The sequence below is a fragment of the Rattus rattus genome, chromosome 3 (assembly GCF_011064425.1).
Source record: "Rattus rattus isolate New Zealand chromosome 3, Rrattus_CSIRO_v1, whole genome shotgun sequence".
Taxonomy (NCBI): domain Eukaryota; kingdom Metazoa; phylum Chordata; class Mammalia; order Rodentia; family Muridae; genus Rattus; species Rattus rattus.
This window is the reverse complement of record NC_046156.1, coordinates 95,831,199-95,850,176: the sequence shown is the minus strand read 5'-3', so window position 1 is coordinate 95,850,176 and position 18,978 is coordinate 95,831,199. Positions and strand designations below refer to the sequence as shown.

The 18,978-nt window shown below is 45.8% G+C and overlaps 1 protein-coding gene across 10 annotated transcripts in view; it reads left to right on the top strand.

The window, feature by feature from the left end:
- Med12l (mediator complex subunit 12L) overlaps positions 1-18,978 on the top strand; it is a 320,796-nt gene that overhangs the window by 58,336 nt on the left and 243,482 nt on the right. For all 10 annotated transcript variants that reach the window (XM_032898341.1, XM_032898340.1, XM_032898338.1 and 7 more), the window contains 6 exons: positions 3,877-4,046; positions 7,190-7,300; positions 8,388-8,657; positions 11,179-11,328; positions 12,371-12,470; positions 12,709-12,845. In XM_032898341.1, coding sequence (XP_032754232.1) covers positions 3,877-4,046; positions 7,190-7,300; positions 8,388-8,657; positions 11,179-11,328; positions 12,371-12,470; positions 12,709-12,845 — 938 coding nt within the window. The remainder of the gene's footprint in view (positions 1-3,876; positions 4,047-7,189; positions 7,301-8,387; positions 8,658-11,178; positions 11,329-12,370; positions 12,471-12,708; positions 12,846-18,978) is intronic.

Here is an 18,978-nt window from a genome sequence, read left to right as displayed (position 1 = left end):
GCCAGGAAAGAGAGCTATCATAGAATTAAAGGGTCTTTACGCACATATTACAGGTGAATTTCTTAAAAAAGAATGCAAAGTACATAGGTAGGAGCCTTGTGGTGGCTCTTTTAGTGGACCCAGTTTTGATTTGAAGCATCCACATGGTGGCTCACCATCATCTTTAACTCCAAGACCAGCAGATCTGATACCCTCTTCTGATGTCATGGGCACCAGGCATGTGTGTGGTACACAGGCATATATACAGGCAAAGCACCCGTACACAAAGGAAGAAAATGGCCATGTTGGCATGGTCCTTTGATAGCACCCTGATGCTTCCAGTTAGGACAGTGCTCAGGCCCTTAGTCTTTATTTTTCTTAGTGGTGTTACAAACCCCATAGGTATGTAGTGATACATTCCTACTAAGAATTGAAAGGCAGAAACAGTAGGTAGGGATTTTATTTCTATTTTGGAAAGACTATGATATATTGGTTGACGTCAATGCTTAACTTTTATGAAATAGAGCTGTAGAGGCGCTTAACACTCAGAAAGGGTGAGCCGCATCGCCAGGACGTCGGTCCAGTGTGCGAGAGACCAGAAGAAACAGTATGTGACATTTGCCCCAGAAACATTTCTGCTCTCGTGCATATGGGGTGAACAGACAGAGCTTTCTGAAAGCACAGCCTTCAAGCACAAGAGTAGCTCGGAGTGTAGTGCAATCATCGTGTGTACTGGCAGGTACATCTGAGATGGGCGCAGTTTCGGTATAAGAATCTTGATCTTCATTCATTAAGGGTAGTGAATCTGTTGAAAGCCTTTGAGCCACAGAACCAACCTTGACTGCTTCCATGAACTGTACCTGGCATTACGTTACCAGTTGGGTGTTAGCTCAGTGGGGGTCAGGGTCTGATCAGAAGCAGCACATGCTGACCACTGGCAGCCACTGCCCACTGTCCTTTCTAGAATCATTCTGTGCACCTCCTGATCAGTTCCTATTTTGCACTCATTGTGCTCGTGATTCCTCTGTCTTAGTTATGGCTCCTATTGCTGGGATAAAACGCCACGAATCCAAAGTGAGTTGGGGAGGAAAGGTTTTTTTGGCTTACACTTTCAGATCACAGTCCATCATTGGAGGAAGTCAGGACAGAACTCAAGCAGGGCTGGAGCCTGAAGGCAGGAGCTGATGCGGAGGCCGTGGAGGGTGCTGCGTACTGGCTTGCTCCCTGTGGCTTGCTCAGCTTCTGTCTTATAGAACACAGGGCCACCAGTCTCAGGGATGGCACTGCCCACCATGGGCTGGGCTCTCCCCGATTGATCCCTAGCTGAGAAAATGCCTCATAGCTGGATCTCAGGCACTGAGCTGCAGCTTCCTCTCTGACGCCTCTCGCTTGCGTCAAGTAAGCAAAGCGAGCCAGTACACCCATCTTTATGGTAACTGAGGGATTTATTATTTGTAGAAGAGGAAATTGAGAGTTAGCAAGGTTTGATACTTCAAGATTTGGATTTAGGCTCCTCATGTTTCACAGCCTATCCTAATGTGGACAAGTCGATGCTAATTTCACACCACCGGGAACTTCCAGTCCTCTTTGTCTTTGGCATGCTGGGGACATGTATTTGCTTGTGCATGCATGAGGAGGACCAAGACCAATATTGGGTGACCTTTTGCTTTCTCTCCACCTTACATATCTCAATATTATAGCCAGTCTTTATGCTCTGGGGGGGGGGTCCTCTGTGTCTGCCTCCCTCGCACCAGAATCATAGATGTGCCACTGTGACTGTCTGACATTTACGTGTGTTCTGAGGACCTGAACACTGCCCTCAGCCTTGGTTTGTTAGTGCCTTTCTGGCTGAGCCATCTGCCCGGTGCATATGGTTTCCCATAAGGACCTTGGGCAGCTGTGGGCTTCGGTATCTGTCAGTGGTGGAAGGGCTACCACCACTTTCCTGGGGATAGCATGGAAGACTCACTATCCCAGCAGTGATTATAGATGGTGGGATTATGGGGTTTCTTCTGTATCCGTGTATGTGTTACACGTTCCTGATAGTACTTATGCTTCTGTATTGAAAGCAGTGAGGGTAATGGCTTAGACCAAGTAGGTGTGTGCTGACTTGTGGTGCTTTTAGTTTGTGCTGAACTGGACTGCAGCCTTGCTAACAGCACCATCCCGGGAGCGAGTCACTTGACAGGTTTGCCGCACAAAGCTCAGGGTCGGTATCCTCGTTCGTTTCTGTGTTTCCTTGTTATAAGTAAGCTCCACCTGTCTCAGCAGGTGGTTCGTGCTTGTCAGGGAACCATTAGTCCATGTCACGAGGGGACAGGAGGATGATGACACCCAGGGTGCAGTTTCTTGTTTTTTGTTCCAGCCCACCAGTTTTAGTGATAATATCTGTAATCAGTGGTGCTTCTGCAAAAACCCATAATAGAAGAGTGTCAGTCTAATTAGTATCTGATCGTGCCTCTGCACTGCCGTTTAACAGCTGTGGCCTGCGCTTGAGTTTGTTTCGATCATTTTTTCTTGACACAGGGTTTTATGTAGCCCAGGCTGACTCTTATGATGTAGGCAACAATGACCTCTTGGCTTCAGCCCTCAGCGGTGGGATTATAGGCTTTCATCACTATACCAGACTGAATCTTTCTAAGACGTAGTTCGAACATGTGATTGAACTAACTCTTAATAAAGCAGGAGTACTCGGTTTTGCCGGACGATGTCGCTCTGCTCCTGCCTTCTGAGCCAGTGAGAGAACCAAATGATGATGGGAAAACATTGTGTAGAGTTGTTTGCTTAAGATGGTTTCTTAGAAGATGCTGCTTCCCTGACTCTTTGGGGAAACTTGGCTGCAAGCTTTGCAGTTACTATATTTTTGCTCACAGAATGGGCTAAAGTTAGTATCATTTCCTATTTGGTTGCCAGAGACAACACGGTTTAATTTGTGCCCCAGCGGCAGTCATTTAAAAATAATTTCAGTGCTGTGTGTGTGTGTGTGTGTGTGTGTGTGTGTGTGTGTGTGTGTGTGTGTGTGTGTGTAGCAGGATAGGCACATAGGATTGCACCACTGTGGAGGTCACAGGACAGCTGGCCCCACCTGACTCATAACCCACTCCCTTGTCTGTGCCTCTTACCTTGCCCCAGGAACACTGGAGATTACAGCATGCGCTGTCTTCCTGAGGAGATGTAGGTTCTTGGGATTCTAACCTAAGTCCTCACACCTGGATAGCTAGTGCTTTAGCCACTGGATCCTCTTAAACGCCGCTCCCCCTGCCTGCCCCCTCTCCTTGGTTCCACTTTTCTGCCTCCTTTTTCTTTCTTACCCTTTAAAGCTTCTCACTCAACCCATATCTGTCCTTTCTGAGTTCTGGGCTATCAGTTCTGGTGGAAGAAAGTAACACAATTAAGGGACAAAGGATCTCGTCAGGGTCAGCCATGCCTTTCTCTGTGCTCATCCAGGGGTCAGTCTAAGGTGGCAAGCTCACGGTCCAGCCTGCGGATGTCAGTCCTTTAGTCAGACAGAAAGCCAGTGCATGTGATGTGGGGTGGGAAGGAGGCGCACCCTAAGAGCTGCCTTTGAGAAGTTTGGTGTAGCGATGATATTAAGCACTATTCTCTGCTCTTCTGTTTCTCCGTTCTCAGAGACTGTTGTTTGTCACACATGTGACATTCATATACAGATGTCTTTTAGGGTCACAGAAGCACAAGAGTAGGATGGTTTTGTCCTGCTGAGATCGACCAGGTTCTGGGTGTGCTTTTTGAGTGATGGCTACATATGAGTCTTTATGTAACAAATGTTCCACTTGAAAGTGTATCCTCAGAATAATGGGGGGAGGGGAAGTGTAATTCTTACAGCTGTGTCTACAATCAGAACTTTCTCTCCCTCTCCTCTCTCTCTTTTTTATGCAGAGTGGACACAGATATCTACCAGATACCTCAGAGAGCAGTTGGTCAAAATCTCTGACTTTTACCACATGGCTTCCAGTACAGGTGACGGTCCTGTCCCTGTGCCACCAGAGGTTGAGCAGGCCATGAAGCAGTGGGAGTACAACGAGAAGCTGGCATTCCACATGTTCCAGGTAACGTGGCCAAGGTGTGCAAGAAAGGTTACCTACCGCCCACGTACCGTCCATGTGATGCTCAACGACAGATACATGGGTTGCTAGGCGGCTTTATCATTCTGCAAACCTCACAAAGTACACTTACTATAAACGTAAATGGTATAGCCTGCTACAGCCCTCTTAGACTGATGGCGCAGTTATATACCTGTTATATGTGGTCTGCGGTTGACTAAAACGTGCTGGCAGGTGTCCATAGTTGTATTTTCTGGTGCTAAATTATGTGCGTATGTATGTTATAAAATTTTTGTATGTGATTGAAATTTTGGAGGCAAATGTCTGCTGTCCCTGGACTCATTTATACAGACCATGCTGATTTCCTCTGCCTCCCAAGGGCTGGGGTTATAGCCGTGCACTGTAATGCCAGGCACATCCCTTAGAGTGCATTCAAGGTAACATAGGCCCTGTGATAACAGTTTATCACACATATTCAACCTTGTCCCTGCCACTGGGTATAATTACTCTGTGGTTGTGTTAATAAGTATAACCCTCTTAAATGCATTGTTTCGTAAGTTAGATATATTTATTTAAAAACACCTGGTCCTTGGTGGAGCTAAATGTTTGAAGCCCCAGAGATCTTGAAGGGATGGTAGCAGCCTTGCCCTCTCCCACCAGGCCCCCACAACTTAGCTGCCCCTCAGAGATTTGTGGCCATAAGTAAGGGGAGCGCCCCGAGCCCTTCCAGTGTAGATGAGGCATCCCAGTCATCTCAGACAGTAGGAAAAGAGACCTGACCTGTGGCCACATAGGCTCAAGACAGAGATCTCCAAGCTAATGAAGCACCTAGAGGCCCAGAGGGCATTGTCAAAATGATTCCTTTCCCAGACATTCCTTCCTGCAAAAGGTCTTTAATCTCAGGCCCACCCTGAGAAGTGGGGCATGGTTTTATGCATCTACTTTGTGCCATGACGATATACAATTCGGAACCATGGACTGCCGCTTCTCACTGAGATTCACAGTGAGCCATGGAGAGGCCTTTACCCAGAGTCTGCCCCACCTGGGGATCCATCCCAAAGGCACCCACCAAACCCATTCACTATTGCTGATGCCAAGAAGTGCTTGCTGACAGGAACCTGATTTGGATGTCTCCTGAGAGGCTCTGCCAGAGCCCTACTGATACAGATGAGGGTGCTTGCAGCCAACCATCAGATTGAGCACAGGGACCTCAGTGGAAGACTTAGAGAAAGGACTGAAAGATCTGAAGGGGTTTGCAACCTCATAGGAAAAACAACAATATCAACCAACCAGACTCCCCCAGAACTTACAGGGTCTAAATCACCAACCAATGAGTACACATGGAGAGACCCATGGCTCCAGCTGCATATGCAGCAGAGGATGGCATTGTCTGGCATCAATAGGAGAAGCCCTTGGTCCTGTGAAGGCTCATTTCCACAGTATAGGGGAGTGCCAGGGTGTTGAGGTGGGAGTGGGTGGATGGGGGAATGGCAGCATCCTCATAGAAGCAAGGGGATGGGGATGGGAGAGGGAGAAAGGGGATAACATTTGAAATGTAAATACATAAAATACCCAATTTAAAAGAAAAAGCTGCAGTCCAGTCTCCCATAGAAGGCCTCTCTACCCTCTCTGCCACAACTGCCACCAAGCCTGCTGCTATCCCCATGGGACTAGCTGGAGCTCCCCCTGTCCCCAGGCTAGACCTAGCCTTCGGGCCCCACTCAGTTCTCAGCTCTTCTGCAGCTTCCAGTGGCACCTGGATGTCCAAGAGCCTGAGAATCCCATGGCCCCAGCCTCGCTGCAGGTCCGGGGACCCCCACAGAACCAGCTCTGGCTTTCCCACATCTCAGACTGTGCTTCCCCACCCCCTGAACAGTGTCCTGGTGCTTCTCTACAGCCTAGCACTCCCGCTGCAGCAGCAAGGAGTAAGCACAGACGAACTCTCTGCCTCCCCCTCCCCAGGTCTCCCACCTTCCCAGGTGGCCGAGCCCCACAACCCTACATCCTGCATCTTTATTTATTTATTTTTCATTTGAAAGTTTTTTATGTGGATGGCAGGAATCGAACTCGGGCCCTTGTGCTTGAACAGCAGTCATTTTACTTTGTGACCTGTCTCCCTGACCCAAGGATTCCTTTCTAAAATTAATTTTATTTTCTAAAATTACATCATTATACGTTGCTGTAAAATTTACTTGAAATGCTTACTAAAATTTAAACTATGACATGATTTTCATAAAACATGGCTTATCTTCTATTTTGAAAAGTTTTTCCATCCTGTGAATCATAACACAAGTCTACGATATGATGTTGTATTAGGCCTAGAAATTCATACAAGTGTGTTTGTGTGTGTGTGTGTGTGTGTGTGTGTGTGTGTGTGTGTGTGTGCACGTGCACGTGAGTGTGTGCACGCAGGTGTGTACTAAGGCATGCATGTGTGTGTATGAAGGCAGTTGACAGGATGCTTGCATCAGGATTAATGGCTTCTTTAGAGATGTAGAAGGCTTGTCAAATGACTTTCTTTTTTTATAAGAAGAAAGAAGGTAAGAGGAAAAAAAGACCATGCCTCTCCAGCGGGACATTTTGTAAAAGTCTAGTGATGTAATTGTTTTTCAGCATGGGTGTATAGAATTATTTTATGCGATGTTTTAAATTAAAGAGTCCATCTTTTCTTTCATATAATTGGTCATCAAATCGATATTTCAAATACTATATTTATAGGTAGGCAAATCTGAGAGTCATTTAAGAATTATTCTGGGCCCATGATATGGTGGGAGTTTTCAGGCCTTTGAGACGGTGGTCTATATGGAGCCTTCACCATTAGACCCATTTCCTCCCCGAGAACGAGTTCATGCTCCTGATATCTTGTGGGGTGTGTGTCATGTTTGGAGTGTGGTGGCTCTTTAGTATCTACTAGCATTTTTAACAATCAGTTTGGAATGACGCATTACCAGGAACAAAAACACCCCTCCCCCAGACCATGCTTACCAAACAATACCAATAACAAAACAAACGAAACAAACAAAGCAATCGTACGTGGGTTGTGAGGCCGAGTTACTGTAGCAGTAACCCAGGGTTGCGATGACATCTAAGCGTACCCAAAACAAACAGGTTTTCTTTGACGTCAGCAGTGTTATTTTTCTTTGTTTAAGGAAGGGATGTTGGAGAAGCATGAGTATTTGTCATGGATCCTGGACGTCTTAGAGAAGATCAGACCAGTGGAGGACAGCCTTCTGAAGCTCCTTTTGCCTCTGATGTTGCAGGTATGGCAAATCTCTACTCCACCCAGTTGGCTTTGTGGTGAGAAAGAAATGACTGGGTAAGCCGAGGTAGGAAGGGGAAGGACATCCCTTTGCGGGGGCGGGGAGAGGGGGCAGTTCTAAATGAAGTAAAACATTTGTTTTGATCTTCGAACATAATTTAATCACACACTGGTTTTCTCCCATATCGGAGCAAATCAGCCTCTGTGCTGTCTGTCCACCAAACACTGGGATACAGAGCAGAGAAGCATCTGCGTTCTTACGGTTTCCATCGGGCAAAGACGTCATTTGTCAAATAATCTATTAAATACAGGTTATTTGAATGAGATTGATTTTTTTTTTCCTTAGAAAAGTAACACACAGAGGTGTCAATAATTCAGATGGTTTAAAGTGTATCAGTGGGCAGCCTTTCTCCGTGTCCCTTATGCCTGCCCCTGGAGCTACACACAGAAGGGGACTGTGCTTCCCCTCAGAGTGACACTCCATTCCCCAGGATGATCTGCGCCTGCATGACTTGTTTATCCCCTTACCAGATAGGCGCTGGAGCGCTAGAAAAATAACCGCTCTGAACGGAGATACACTGCAAGTGTAAAACGCACACCGGATTTCAGACTTTATGCAAACATTCATACTCTGGATACTTGAGTATTAATTAGTTGTTGAAGAGATGCTATTTGAAAAGATTGTGTTAGATACAACATGTTCAGTATTCCTTTTAAAAGATTTATTTTTGGTGTGTCCGTGTGTTACCTGCATGCCTTAATGTGCACCCCCTGCATGCAGGCGCCTACAGGCGACTGAGAGCATCGTGCGATCCCTTGGATCTGGGGTTGTGAGCCTCCTGACGTGGGCGTTCTGAGAACCACACAGTGGAACCTTCTGCAACCGATGAACTATCTTTTGAATTCCTGTTTCATTTTCTTAATGGTTACTGGGGAAAAATCATATTTGTGGCCTACTTTATGTTACTACTGGATATCATTGGTCTGTATTGCACGTAGGACTTCCTTCCTAATGAAGGAAAGACAGGTTGAAATAGTTGTTTGAAGCAAGAGACATGACTGCTTTCTGCCTTCCTTCTGCTTCTCAGTATTCAGATGAGTTTGTTCAGTCAGCCTACCTGTCTCGTCGTCTAGCGTACTTTTGTGCCCGGCGTCTTTCCTTGCTCCTGAGTGATAGCCCCAACCTCCTTGCTGCTCACTCACCCCACATGATAATCGGAGCAAACAACACGAGTATCGGGACCCCCAGTCCTGGCCCCCCTGGCCCCGGTATGAGCCCTGTGCAGCTGGCCTTCTCGGATTGCCTTTCCTGTGCACAGCATGGCCCCTTGGTTTATGGACTTAGTTGTATGTTGCAGGTAAGTCCATAATGGTCCGTGTTATTTTATGTTAAAATTCATTGTGGGGAAAACCTGTTAGCTTTGGAAATTGATGGTCTATTTCTGTTGGTTAGATCACACTGGGGAAATTTTTGTATCTATGCAGAAGGAAACCATTGCGCTTGCCTTTGTGGTATTTTTGCTGACATAGACACAGGGTCTCACTTTGTAGCCTAGATTGGGCTGGGACTTAGAGCATTGCCCTAGCCTCAGCCTGGGGAATGCTGTGATTCCAGGTGAGTGATGCCGTATCTGGCTCTTTGTTGCCTGTCACCAGGATGGTCAAGCAGTTCGGTTGCATATCCTTCGAGTAGAACCCACAGTTCAAGTCAGCTGTGCTCCTGTTCTGTCGAGATGGCGCGTCTCTGGCAGCGCTGTCTGCAGTTGGCATGCTCAGCTGGGTGCCTCTCTGTTTCTTTACAGTCAGTTGCTGTTGCTTCTGCTGTCCCCAAGCACAGCAGTGTGCTGGCTCTGGGTCCTTCAGTTAGGCTTGAGAACCGTTCAGCCCCAGAGCTGTCCCCTGTGTGTCTTACTCTTTATCAGGGGGCTTTGGATTCGGGCCGATCTGGAAGAGATGGTCTCCTTGGTAGTGGAGTTTGCTGTTGTGATAAGAAGAATGTAGTTTGAATATCACAGGCTGAGTGTTAATGGGAAGATGTGCAAAGGGCAATGGTGATTATAAAGGGAACTTCTGGTTCATCTTGAAAGCCAGGTAGGCTTTCCTAGGAAACTCTTGTAGATGTTTTGTAGTTTCAGTGGAAAGAGTGTTCCTGACAGAGGGCAGAAGGGGGAGGGGGATGGTTAGTTATCCTGGGTGCAGGTAGAGGCTGGTGGGGGTGAGTAAGTGAGAGACCCTCAGGGGCCTGAGGCTTAGGTGTCCTTAGATGGTTTCGTATCAGGAAAGTGATGCTGTCAGTTGTCAATTGTACATAGGAAAGCTTCGTGAGAGAGGACAGCTCAGAAAGAGGGAGATGAGGGAAAGAAATGTTTTTGGAAGCATCTAGGTTAGTCAGTTTGGGAACCTTTGGACCCTTTTGTATCTGAGTTCACATCAGAAGGCTGAAAAAACTCAGAAAAGTTACCTATTCTAAGCACATACAGACATTTTCAAAATAACAAAGTGCCAGCCATTCACTGCCATTTATGTAATATAGAGTTGTTTCGAAGTATGCACGGTGATTACACAGAGTATATGCAAATACTGTGTGATTTTTAGATAGGAGATTGAGTGTCTGTGATTGTGGGTATCGGAAAAGGCCTTGCCTTGGAACTAGCACCTCATATATACCAAAGCGTACCAGGATTTTTTTTTCCCCTGGTAGAACCCTGAAGTAGATACGCTCAAGAGATGGTTATACATCTAGTTCTGAAGGCTAGGGCAGACAACTGGTAAAAATGTGTGGTGTTTGAGTTCTAAACGCCTCTAGATGGTCCAGACCCTGAGCTGGGTTGAGACTGCCCACAGAGCTCATGGTGAGGAATGATGTTCTGATCTGAGGGGCAGATGTGGTTGAGAGGTGAAGCTCAGAGTCCACCCACGAGAATATGAGGGTTGGGTATACTAGGTAGGGAGAGAAAAAACAGGAAATTATAGTCTAGAAACAGACGACAAAAGTAACAAAACTATTGTCACAGTTGTATGCTTTTAGAAATGTCTCTAGTAGTAAGACATTGTAGGATGTTTGGGTTTAAGCACTGTGTTAAATAGTGACATATTAAGTCATCGAGTTCTCAGAACCAGCCTTGAGATATAGAAACCATCAGTGATTGATTGATTGCTTGATTGATTGGCACTTTTGAGATAAGGATGAACCAGCAGCACCTAACTTACGAAAGAGCTGTGATGATTGTAGATACCGTTTCTTACAAGCTGGCTGTTTAAAAAAAAAAAAAAAAAAAAAGTGTCCATAAAAGTTTAGGCTAGAGTTGGGTGATTATATTCTCCAGACCGAATCTAGCCCGTGGTCCAAGAATAAAGCTCACGTTTTCATTGTGTAACTGAGACAGCCAAAGGAGACTGTGTGACGGAGACTGTAGGTGGCCCTCAAAGCTGAAAACATTCGTTGTCCAAATTTTTATAGAATAATTTGGATTATTCCGGTCTTGGGGTACTGTCTGATGAGCATTTATAAAGCTGTAAGGCACATTATTTAATAAATAGAGTTAAAGTTATAATCTTAGCACTTAATACCCTAATTGTATTCCTTCTTGTTTAACAATAATCATTTGAAAGGACAAACAATATATTTTATTCATCTTCCTACATTTCCTGTGTCGGAGCATTAGCCGATAAATTACACTTTATCTCTTAGTAGCCGTGGTGATGACTCTTAAGTTTGTCTTACCACCTGGGTGGCTGGGAACGGGAAAAGACGTTTGCGTTTTGAAACCATCTGTGGGAAATGGTAGCCTCGCTATGTGTGGGGAGAGTCGTGTGTATTGGTTGCTGGGGGTACTTTTCTTCTTCTAACCGTCTGGACTGCCCCTGCTTTATTTCTAGACTGTCACTCTGTGTTGCCCAAGTGCCTTGGTGTGGAATTATTCCACCAATGAAAATAAGATCGCAAACCCAGGCTCTCCCCTGGACCTGCTGCAGGTTGCCCCGTCCAGCCTCCCCATGCCGGGTGGGAACACGGCTTTCAATCAGCAGGTAGACGTTTGCTTCATTGCTTCTATGAATGTTTTCATTTCCCAGAAGCACCTGGGTGTGGTGGCCGAAGCCTTGACATGACATCTGAGATATCTTTTTTATAGGATATTTTTAAATTTATTTACATTTCAAATGTTATCCCCTTTCTCAGTTTCCCATCCATATCCCCCTCTCCCATCCCCCTCCCCCTTCTTCTATAAGGGTGTTCCCCTCCCCACTTCTCCCTTCTCGCCTCCCTACCCTGACATTCCCCTACATGGGGGGCGGGGGTCAAGCCTTGGCAGGACCAAGGGCTTCTCCTCCCATTGTTGCCCAACAAGCTATCCTCTGTACATATGCAGCTGGAGCCATGGGTCAGTCCATGTGCACTCTTTCAGGAGCTGGTTCTTTGAGAAAATCAACAATAAGATAAACCCTTAGCCTGACTAACCAGAGGTCACAGAGAGAGATATCATAATGCCTGTCCGAGCTCTGCCATGACCACAGGGGACTTTTGGGATTTTCCCCCACCTTTTTTCTGAATCACAGATGCTCATGGAATATTCTGGCACCCAGGCAGCTGCTGTCCAGATCCCGATGGTCCACCCTGGAATAATAGTTTGTGACGCTTAGCAATCGTGTGTTTACATTGGTGCTGCAGTGTTTGCTCCAAGATTTCTGCAGCTTCAGCCTTGGGATTGTGACTAATACTTACCATAAGACACTTGTCTCTCACTACGTTGTTTCTGTAAGTCACTGAAGCATTGCTCGTTCATTTCTGGCTTTGACCAGCAGCTCAAAGATAGTCTAATCTCTGCCTTGAAAAAAAAAATTCACTTGTCACATTTCCCTCAGGCGTTTGTTTTTATAAGTATTTGATATTGCCCCGAACCGTCACTGGTAAATTTAAAGGTGCACGGCGCACACAGGAGTTGTGTTTCCCGTGTCACAGTTAAGATTGTGGTTCGCCAGAGTACTGCACTGCACTCACACAGGACACTTGACACGATTTAGGCAGCCAGGGAGAGTGCATGTTATTTTGAAGCGTTTCTGTCTGTTTCAGGTTCGGGCAAGGATTTATGAGGTAGAGCAGCAGATAAAGCAGCGAGGCCGTGCAGTGGAAGTTCGGTGGTCTTTTGACAAGTGCCAGGAGTCGACGGCAGGTACCGTATAGCACGGGAGAGGGAGTGTGTCCGAGTCGTGGGCTTTCTCATTCCTGTAGAGCACCTCACGCCTCACACAAGTCACGGAGCTTTCAGCCTTCAGCTGCCGACTGTCTAGAGGGTCGGGTTTAATTCTTACCGTTCATTGATAGTATGTCCTGAGAATACAAATCACTTTCCTTGTATGATCATTTTTTTTACTATGATATTTAACTGTTTCCTTAATTTGTGAATCTAGGGGTGACCATTAGTCGGGTTTTGCACACACTGGAAGTCTTAGATCGTCATTGTTTCGACCGAACTGATTCCAGCAACTCAATGGAGACTCTTTATCATAAAATTTTCTGGGCAAACCAAAACAAAGACAACCAAGAGGTATTTAATATTACTTTTCTTTTCACTGTCTGATTTTCTTCTCATTCCGTAAGTTGTGGCAAAGTCTTTAGAGGGATGCATGTCTTAGGAAAGCACGTGCCTTTGCAGGTCTTTCTCTTTTGGAACCACGGCGACTCACCATTGTGGTAGTGAGATGTGTATTGGGTGGGATCCACCTTGATAAGTTGATGGGAGATAATTTTTAACCTCCAATCATCATCTCTACATTTTAGGTTTAGACTATCGCTTGTCTGGTGATAGACTTTATATAGAATATTTGGCTTTAATTTGGAGTGAAATTTAGTCTGTTGCCCAGCAGAGGGCAGTGCATGGCTATAAATGGGCATGGACTTTGAAAAGTCTTAACAATTTCAATTTTTTCCTTAAAAGATTATAAATATAGAGATTTAAATTACTGTTTTCTTATTTGGTCTTCATAGAAATAAAAGTATTATTTGGTAATGAAAAAAATGCCATATATATGTGTGTGTATATATATATATATATATACACACACACACACACACACACACATACATACACATATATAGTTTGTGTTAGATACAAAGGAATGCTGAGGTAAGCCTTAGCACATTTTCAAAGGAAACACTTTAGCTAACTTAACTAGGTCTCTTTGGTTTTTGAGCTTGCCCTCATTGGTCCTGGGTTTGTGGAAAGAGGAGACGGCCAAATGAAAACAACCAGAATGCTCTATTTCCCACGCAGGGGCCTGACACAACATTCCGGAATATTCCTCTTTGGGAATAATTTGTGAGCTGTTATCTTCTTTTCAAAAACAGGCTCAGGGCTGTGGGAGCCACAGGGGATCAGCGTGTTGGGAGTGAGGTTTATGTGGAGGGGAGTGGAGTTTCTGTCTCCTGGGAGCCTTTGCAGAAGTGCGTTTCTGTACTTGGGAGAGCAGATAAGTCTCTATGATTCTCAGCTCACATGGTGTTCTTGTCCCCAAAGACGGGAACTTTCCATCCTGTAATAGGACTGATGTGGATAAAAAGCTTCTGGAATCCTGAGACTTTCGCACTGGATGTGAGTTGCCCACAGGCCCGAGTCTGTGCCAAGTGACAGTGTTCTCTTGCTTGGGTTTTGCCCAAGCCTTGCTGTGCCAACTACGAGTCCCCGCTTTGGGGCTGGAGGGATGGTTTGCAGGCTGGCTGCTTTCAGAGGGCCTGGTTCCCCAGCACACACATGGCTGTACGGAGCCACCTGTAACTCCAGTTCTACGGGATCTGTCAACCTCACGTGATCGCCACAGACAGCAGGAATGCATGTGTGACACAAACATGCAGTCACATCTTACCCAGACCTGTAAATTATAAATAAATACATCTTCAGAAAAAATTTAAAGCCTATTTCAGTGGTTCTCAACCCTCCTGATGCTGTGACCCTTTAATACAGTTCCTCGTGTTGTGGTGACCCCAAACCATAAAATTGTCACATTGCTACTTCATGACTGTGGTTTTGCTGCTGTTATGAATCAGAAAGTAAATATCTGATAGGCAGGATATCTGATATGTGACCCCTGTGAACAGAAACTCAAATTGCCCACAGGCAACTTCCAAAGTCAGTGTTAAGGAGGCTGCCTTATCAAGGTTAGCAATTACGTTGCCATGTTTCTGAATAAAATCTCACTGCTCTCTCAGAAGTCCTGTAACTTTGTAGCAGCCACTTGAAACAAGCCACTGGCTGTAAGAGCTGTCTGGTTACATCCCAGCAAGCTTGTTCTGTTTTAAAATGAACAGAGATGATTATTGTGGTAGTATATTGAGAATTCCTGCTAAAATACATTACCTGTTTATCTATATGAATTAGTTTCGTGTTGTTGTTATAAAATACCTTGTTCAACGGCAAGTTAGGGAAGGAATGATTATTTTGGTTTCCATGCCTTTTATAACTAGCAGGAGAGGTAGCAGCAGGAGGGAGAAGCTGGCCTGTCAGTCAGGAAGCAGAGTGATGGCATTTCCTCTCCACACAGAAGTAGAGAGACTAGGAAATGGGGCCAGGCGATAAGACCTCAGCCTGCCTTCAGTGATACTTACCCAGCAAGGTTCCACGTCATAGAGGTTCCATAACCTTCCCAAGTACCGCTGGTTGGAGGCCAGGTAATGGAAAATGTGAGCTTGTAGGAGATGCTCATATTCAGACCCAACACTACCTGACTGTCTGTCTGTACTTCATCTGAGAAGGCAGAGCCACGTCTTCAGTCTCTGCTATACATGTATTTGCCACTAGAGGGCAACATGGGCCCTAGACCAAGTCCTGGATGTTGTAGCAGTTTGGAGGGAGTGCAAGAATTGTCTGGTTTAATGGCGATCATATTGAATATTCTGGGAAGAGACTCGAGCGGCTTTGTGGTTAATGTGGTGTCTTTGAGTAAAACAAAAAACAGAGCAGTTAACCTTTAGTTTACGCTTACTGACTTAATCTGGGAGGATATCTGCGCGGATGGCCCCTTCTGTAGCATTAAATATTTAAACATTAATATTTAAATAATTAAAATGTTAAGTATTTAGCATTAACATTTTTAAAATATGGCCCTAGTGTTTAATATGCATTTCCATTGGGGTATTATTTATGTATAAGTTTGCTAGTGACAATTTTACTTGTCCCTTTATTCTTTCATCAGGGTTTCTTGTCTAGTCTCCTCCCTTACCTTATCGCCCTACCTTCTCCTTTTCCTCCCCCTCTTCTTCCTTTCCTTCCTTCTCTTCTCCCTTCTTTTTCTCTTTTTATTTGGAGATAAGGTCTCTCAGTGGCTCAGGGAGACTTTTGAACTCAGACATCTTCCTGCCTTGCCTGCTGGGCGCTGGGATTGCTGTGTGTGCACCAGGCCTGGCTTAGGAGCCACCGTTTTCCTCACCACGGAGCTACTTGTTATTTCTGGGATTCACATGTAAATACCGAGCGATCGCTGTGTGGCTTAGAGCAAGTTACTCATAGCTGTGTGCTTAGAGCTTTTGCATAGTTACACAACACTTGAGCATGAATATACATTTAGATTATAAAACACAGCATGTTCCACAGATAATGAGCCTGTTCCAAAAACTGCTGCTGTTGCCGGTAATAAAATAATCTATATTTTATTGGAAGAGCCAACACGGATGTACCTGTTCTGTATTAAGCCATGGAGTATACTGAGTGGTCGGTTACGACTCAGAAACTTATCTGCTGTCTTCAAAGCGTACCCCCCCCCTTTTCTTGGATCCCATAGTTTGTCCAGGGTTGATGTTGCATGTTAGACGGTAAAGTTATCAACCTCTAGTCACTGTGTTTTGATGTTTGCTCTTACTAGGGGTGTTCCTTCTCACACCAGCTGCAGGGGGCCTCAGCCGCTCCGTCTCTGCAGCCTTGCTTGTAATGGCTAAGAGGGAAATCTCATCCTCCACATCCTTGTAGGAGATGGGGAGAGCGTCTGTCCAGAGTTGAGTGCAGTCTCAGCTTCAGAACTGAGCTAAAGTCCCTTAGAAATTGTATCGCACAGGTGAGACCCTTTGACACTAGGTCCTCCCTGTGCTGAGAGGAGCTGATCCTGCCCATGCCTGGGGCATGGTTTCACTAATAGCTCATGGAGTGCGACATTCTTTTACTCTTTCCCTTGTCCCCGCCCCCCCCCCGCCCATGGTCTGCTGGGGCTGTGTCAACTTGAGTGCTGTTGTAAAGGAGGTAGGAAACGAACCTCAAAACCCTTTATATTTCAACTCCAGTTTTGTGTTTGGGTATTTTTCCCACCCTGTGTTTTATGTATAGAATAAAGAAATTTCTAGCTTTCAGTTCAGAGCTCAGAGACTGCCTGATGGTGGTTAGCAAGTGCTATGGACTGGTGTGGGAATGCCCTGTGTGAAGAGTGTCCCACATCTCAGAGGTTGTTTACAGACAGGTTGTGATCGACATTTCAGCACAAATAGAGTCTCAGGATCAAACAGCAGACCTGTGCTGTGCCTGCTGGAAAGCAGCTTGTTACCCAGCAGCTGGCACAGGCCTCCGTGGCATTTATTTATTTTTGGATGGGTCAGTGCTTCAGAGCTGCTTCTCCTGGGTGGCATCAGGGCCCAGCAGCCACCTGAGGGAGTCGCAGTGGGCCTCGGAGCTCTCAGCTCCCAGTACTGACTAGTCAGTTACTGGTGACCTCATCCCAAGCAGCCAGGTCGGGAGGGCCCCTCAGCTTTGCAGAGCTCTTGGACCACTTCCTTCCTCTTGGCCTCTGCTTTTGATTATGGCTGCCGGGGAGAGCAGAGGCAGCTGCATGTTTGCGGTACTTCAGTGATGTGGATAAAAGGGAAGACCCAAGGGCCGCAGGAAAAGCTGTTTTCACTTCTCTTTCTGGGACCTCGGTAAACAGACTCTGTACCAAGTAATGAAAACATCAGGCCAGCTGCCCCAGCCAGAGCTTCAGGACAGCAGCGGCACTGGGTGTTTTCTCCATCTCTGCTCCTAGTAACACCACTAACCCCAGCCGCAAAACCTACATGGTTCTTGTTTATGTTTGTTTCCTATCAGTTTGTGCTCAGAGTTGAGAGTTCTTAGGTAACACAAGTCTCCAGTTTAGCACGTCCTATACTTACCTGAGTCCACCAGGCTTGGGCACTTGGCTTGATTACTGGCATCAGAACCACAAGAGCTTTGTTTCTTCCTTGTCTGTGCCTGAGCACGATTACCTTCCTCAGGCGCCTGCTCTGTGATGTCAGGGGCTGTGTCTTACGCTGTCCACCGCTTCATTAGTCCCTGGTCTCATGCCTGCATTCCAAGGGTGTGCATGTGTTTACTCACATTGGCTTCTGTGATCATTGAAAGGCTGCTGGCACAGTGGTGATGAGGAGGAAGATACAGCACTTGGATTTTTTCTTGAAGGAGAGGGGTCCATGGCCTCATGATGGGTGCATCCTCTTTACAGCTGGTTTACATTCAGACAGACAGGAAGGTATTTGCATGTGGAGACAGGAAGCTGTTCAGCTATGAAATTAGCAGGCTTTGAGGTACCTATGAATAATTTGCTTACTTTGTAAAGGGGCGTATGATTGCTAGATGACATCAGGATGATGGGAACCCATTATTAGTGCAGCATTAAGTATTCATAGAGCCTCTCATGTAATTAGGTACTTAATAGCAATAGCCACTGTTATCAGGAAGTCACAAATTTGCAGGACAAATGACGATAGTATGATTACATTGATTAATCTGGGCCCCTTGGGACTTTACACAATGTGTTTAAACTCAAGCATTAATTGCACAGCCTACTCATCCGTAAGTCTCAGCCAGGGTCTGCTGGGACTTTTTTGCTTTTTGGTGTTTGTGAAGTATTTACATAGAGAAGTACCTGAATGGGTGAGGTGGCTCTGGTTCATGTGAATTCTTAAAAGTATAAGCCAAGGTGCCATCAATATGTCAGTCAGTTTTCCATCGCTGTGACAGAATACTTAACCTAGGAAAGATCTTATCCCCTGGTTACTAGAGCTGTTGTCTCCGGGTCTATAGTGACTATGAATAATCATGGAGGGAGTATGTCGTATGCTGATGGAGGGGAAGGGGGGCAGGGGGGAGGGAAAGAGGGAGGGGGAAGGGAGAGGGGGAGGAAGTGAGAGGGAGAGAAGGAGGAGGGAGAGAGGGAGAGATGGGAGGGGAGGGGCAGGGGAGAAGGAGTGGAAGGAGGGAGGAAAAGAGAAAGGGAGGGGGAGGAGGGAGGGAGGAGAGAGAGAGAGAGAGAGAGAGAGGAGAGGAGAGAGAGAGAGAGAGAAAGAAATGGATCAGGGTCCTGTGATGAACGACTTTCTTCAAGAAGGCCTCACTTCCTAAAGATTCCCAGCAAAGGGCTATTATTAACACAGCTTTACAGGAGCAGCTTAGAGTCTACCTGAAAACAAGGGAACGCTTGTGGATGTTGGGGTCCATGGCTACTGAATTGACTAATGCTCATCATAGTTTGACAAGAACAGTGTTGTGCTTTAGAATGTCACATTTTCTACTTCACTTGGGAGTCCCATGAGTCTTTTAGAATTACGGTTTTTTAAAAATATATTAGTTAAATGCCACTGATATTAACAGTTGAGGGATAAACAAAATATGTGTCCAGACATTTATGCAGTTAGTGAATAGGAAAAGCATACTTCACTTTTATATTGCC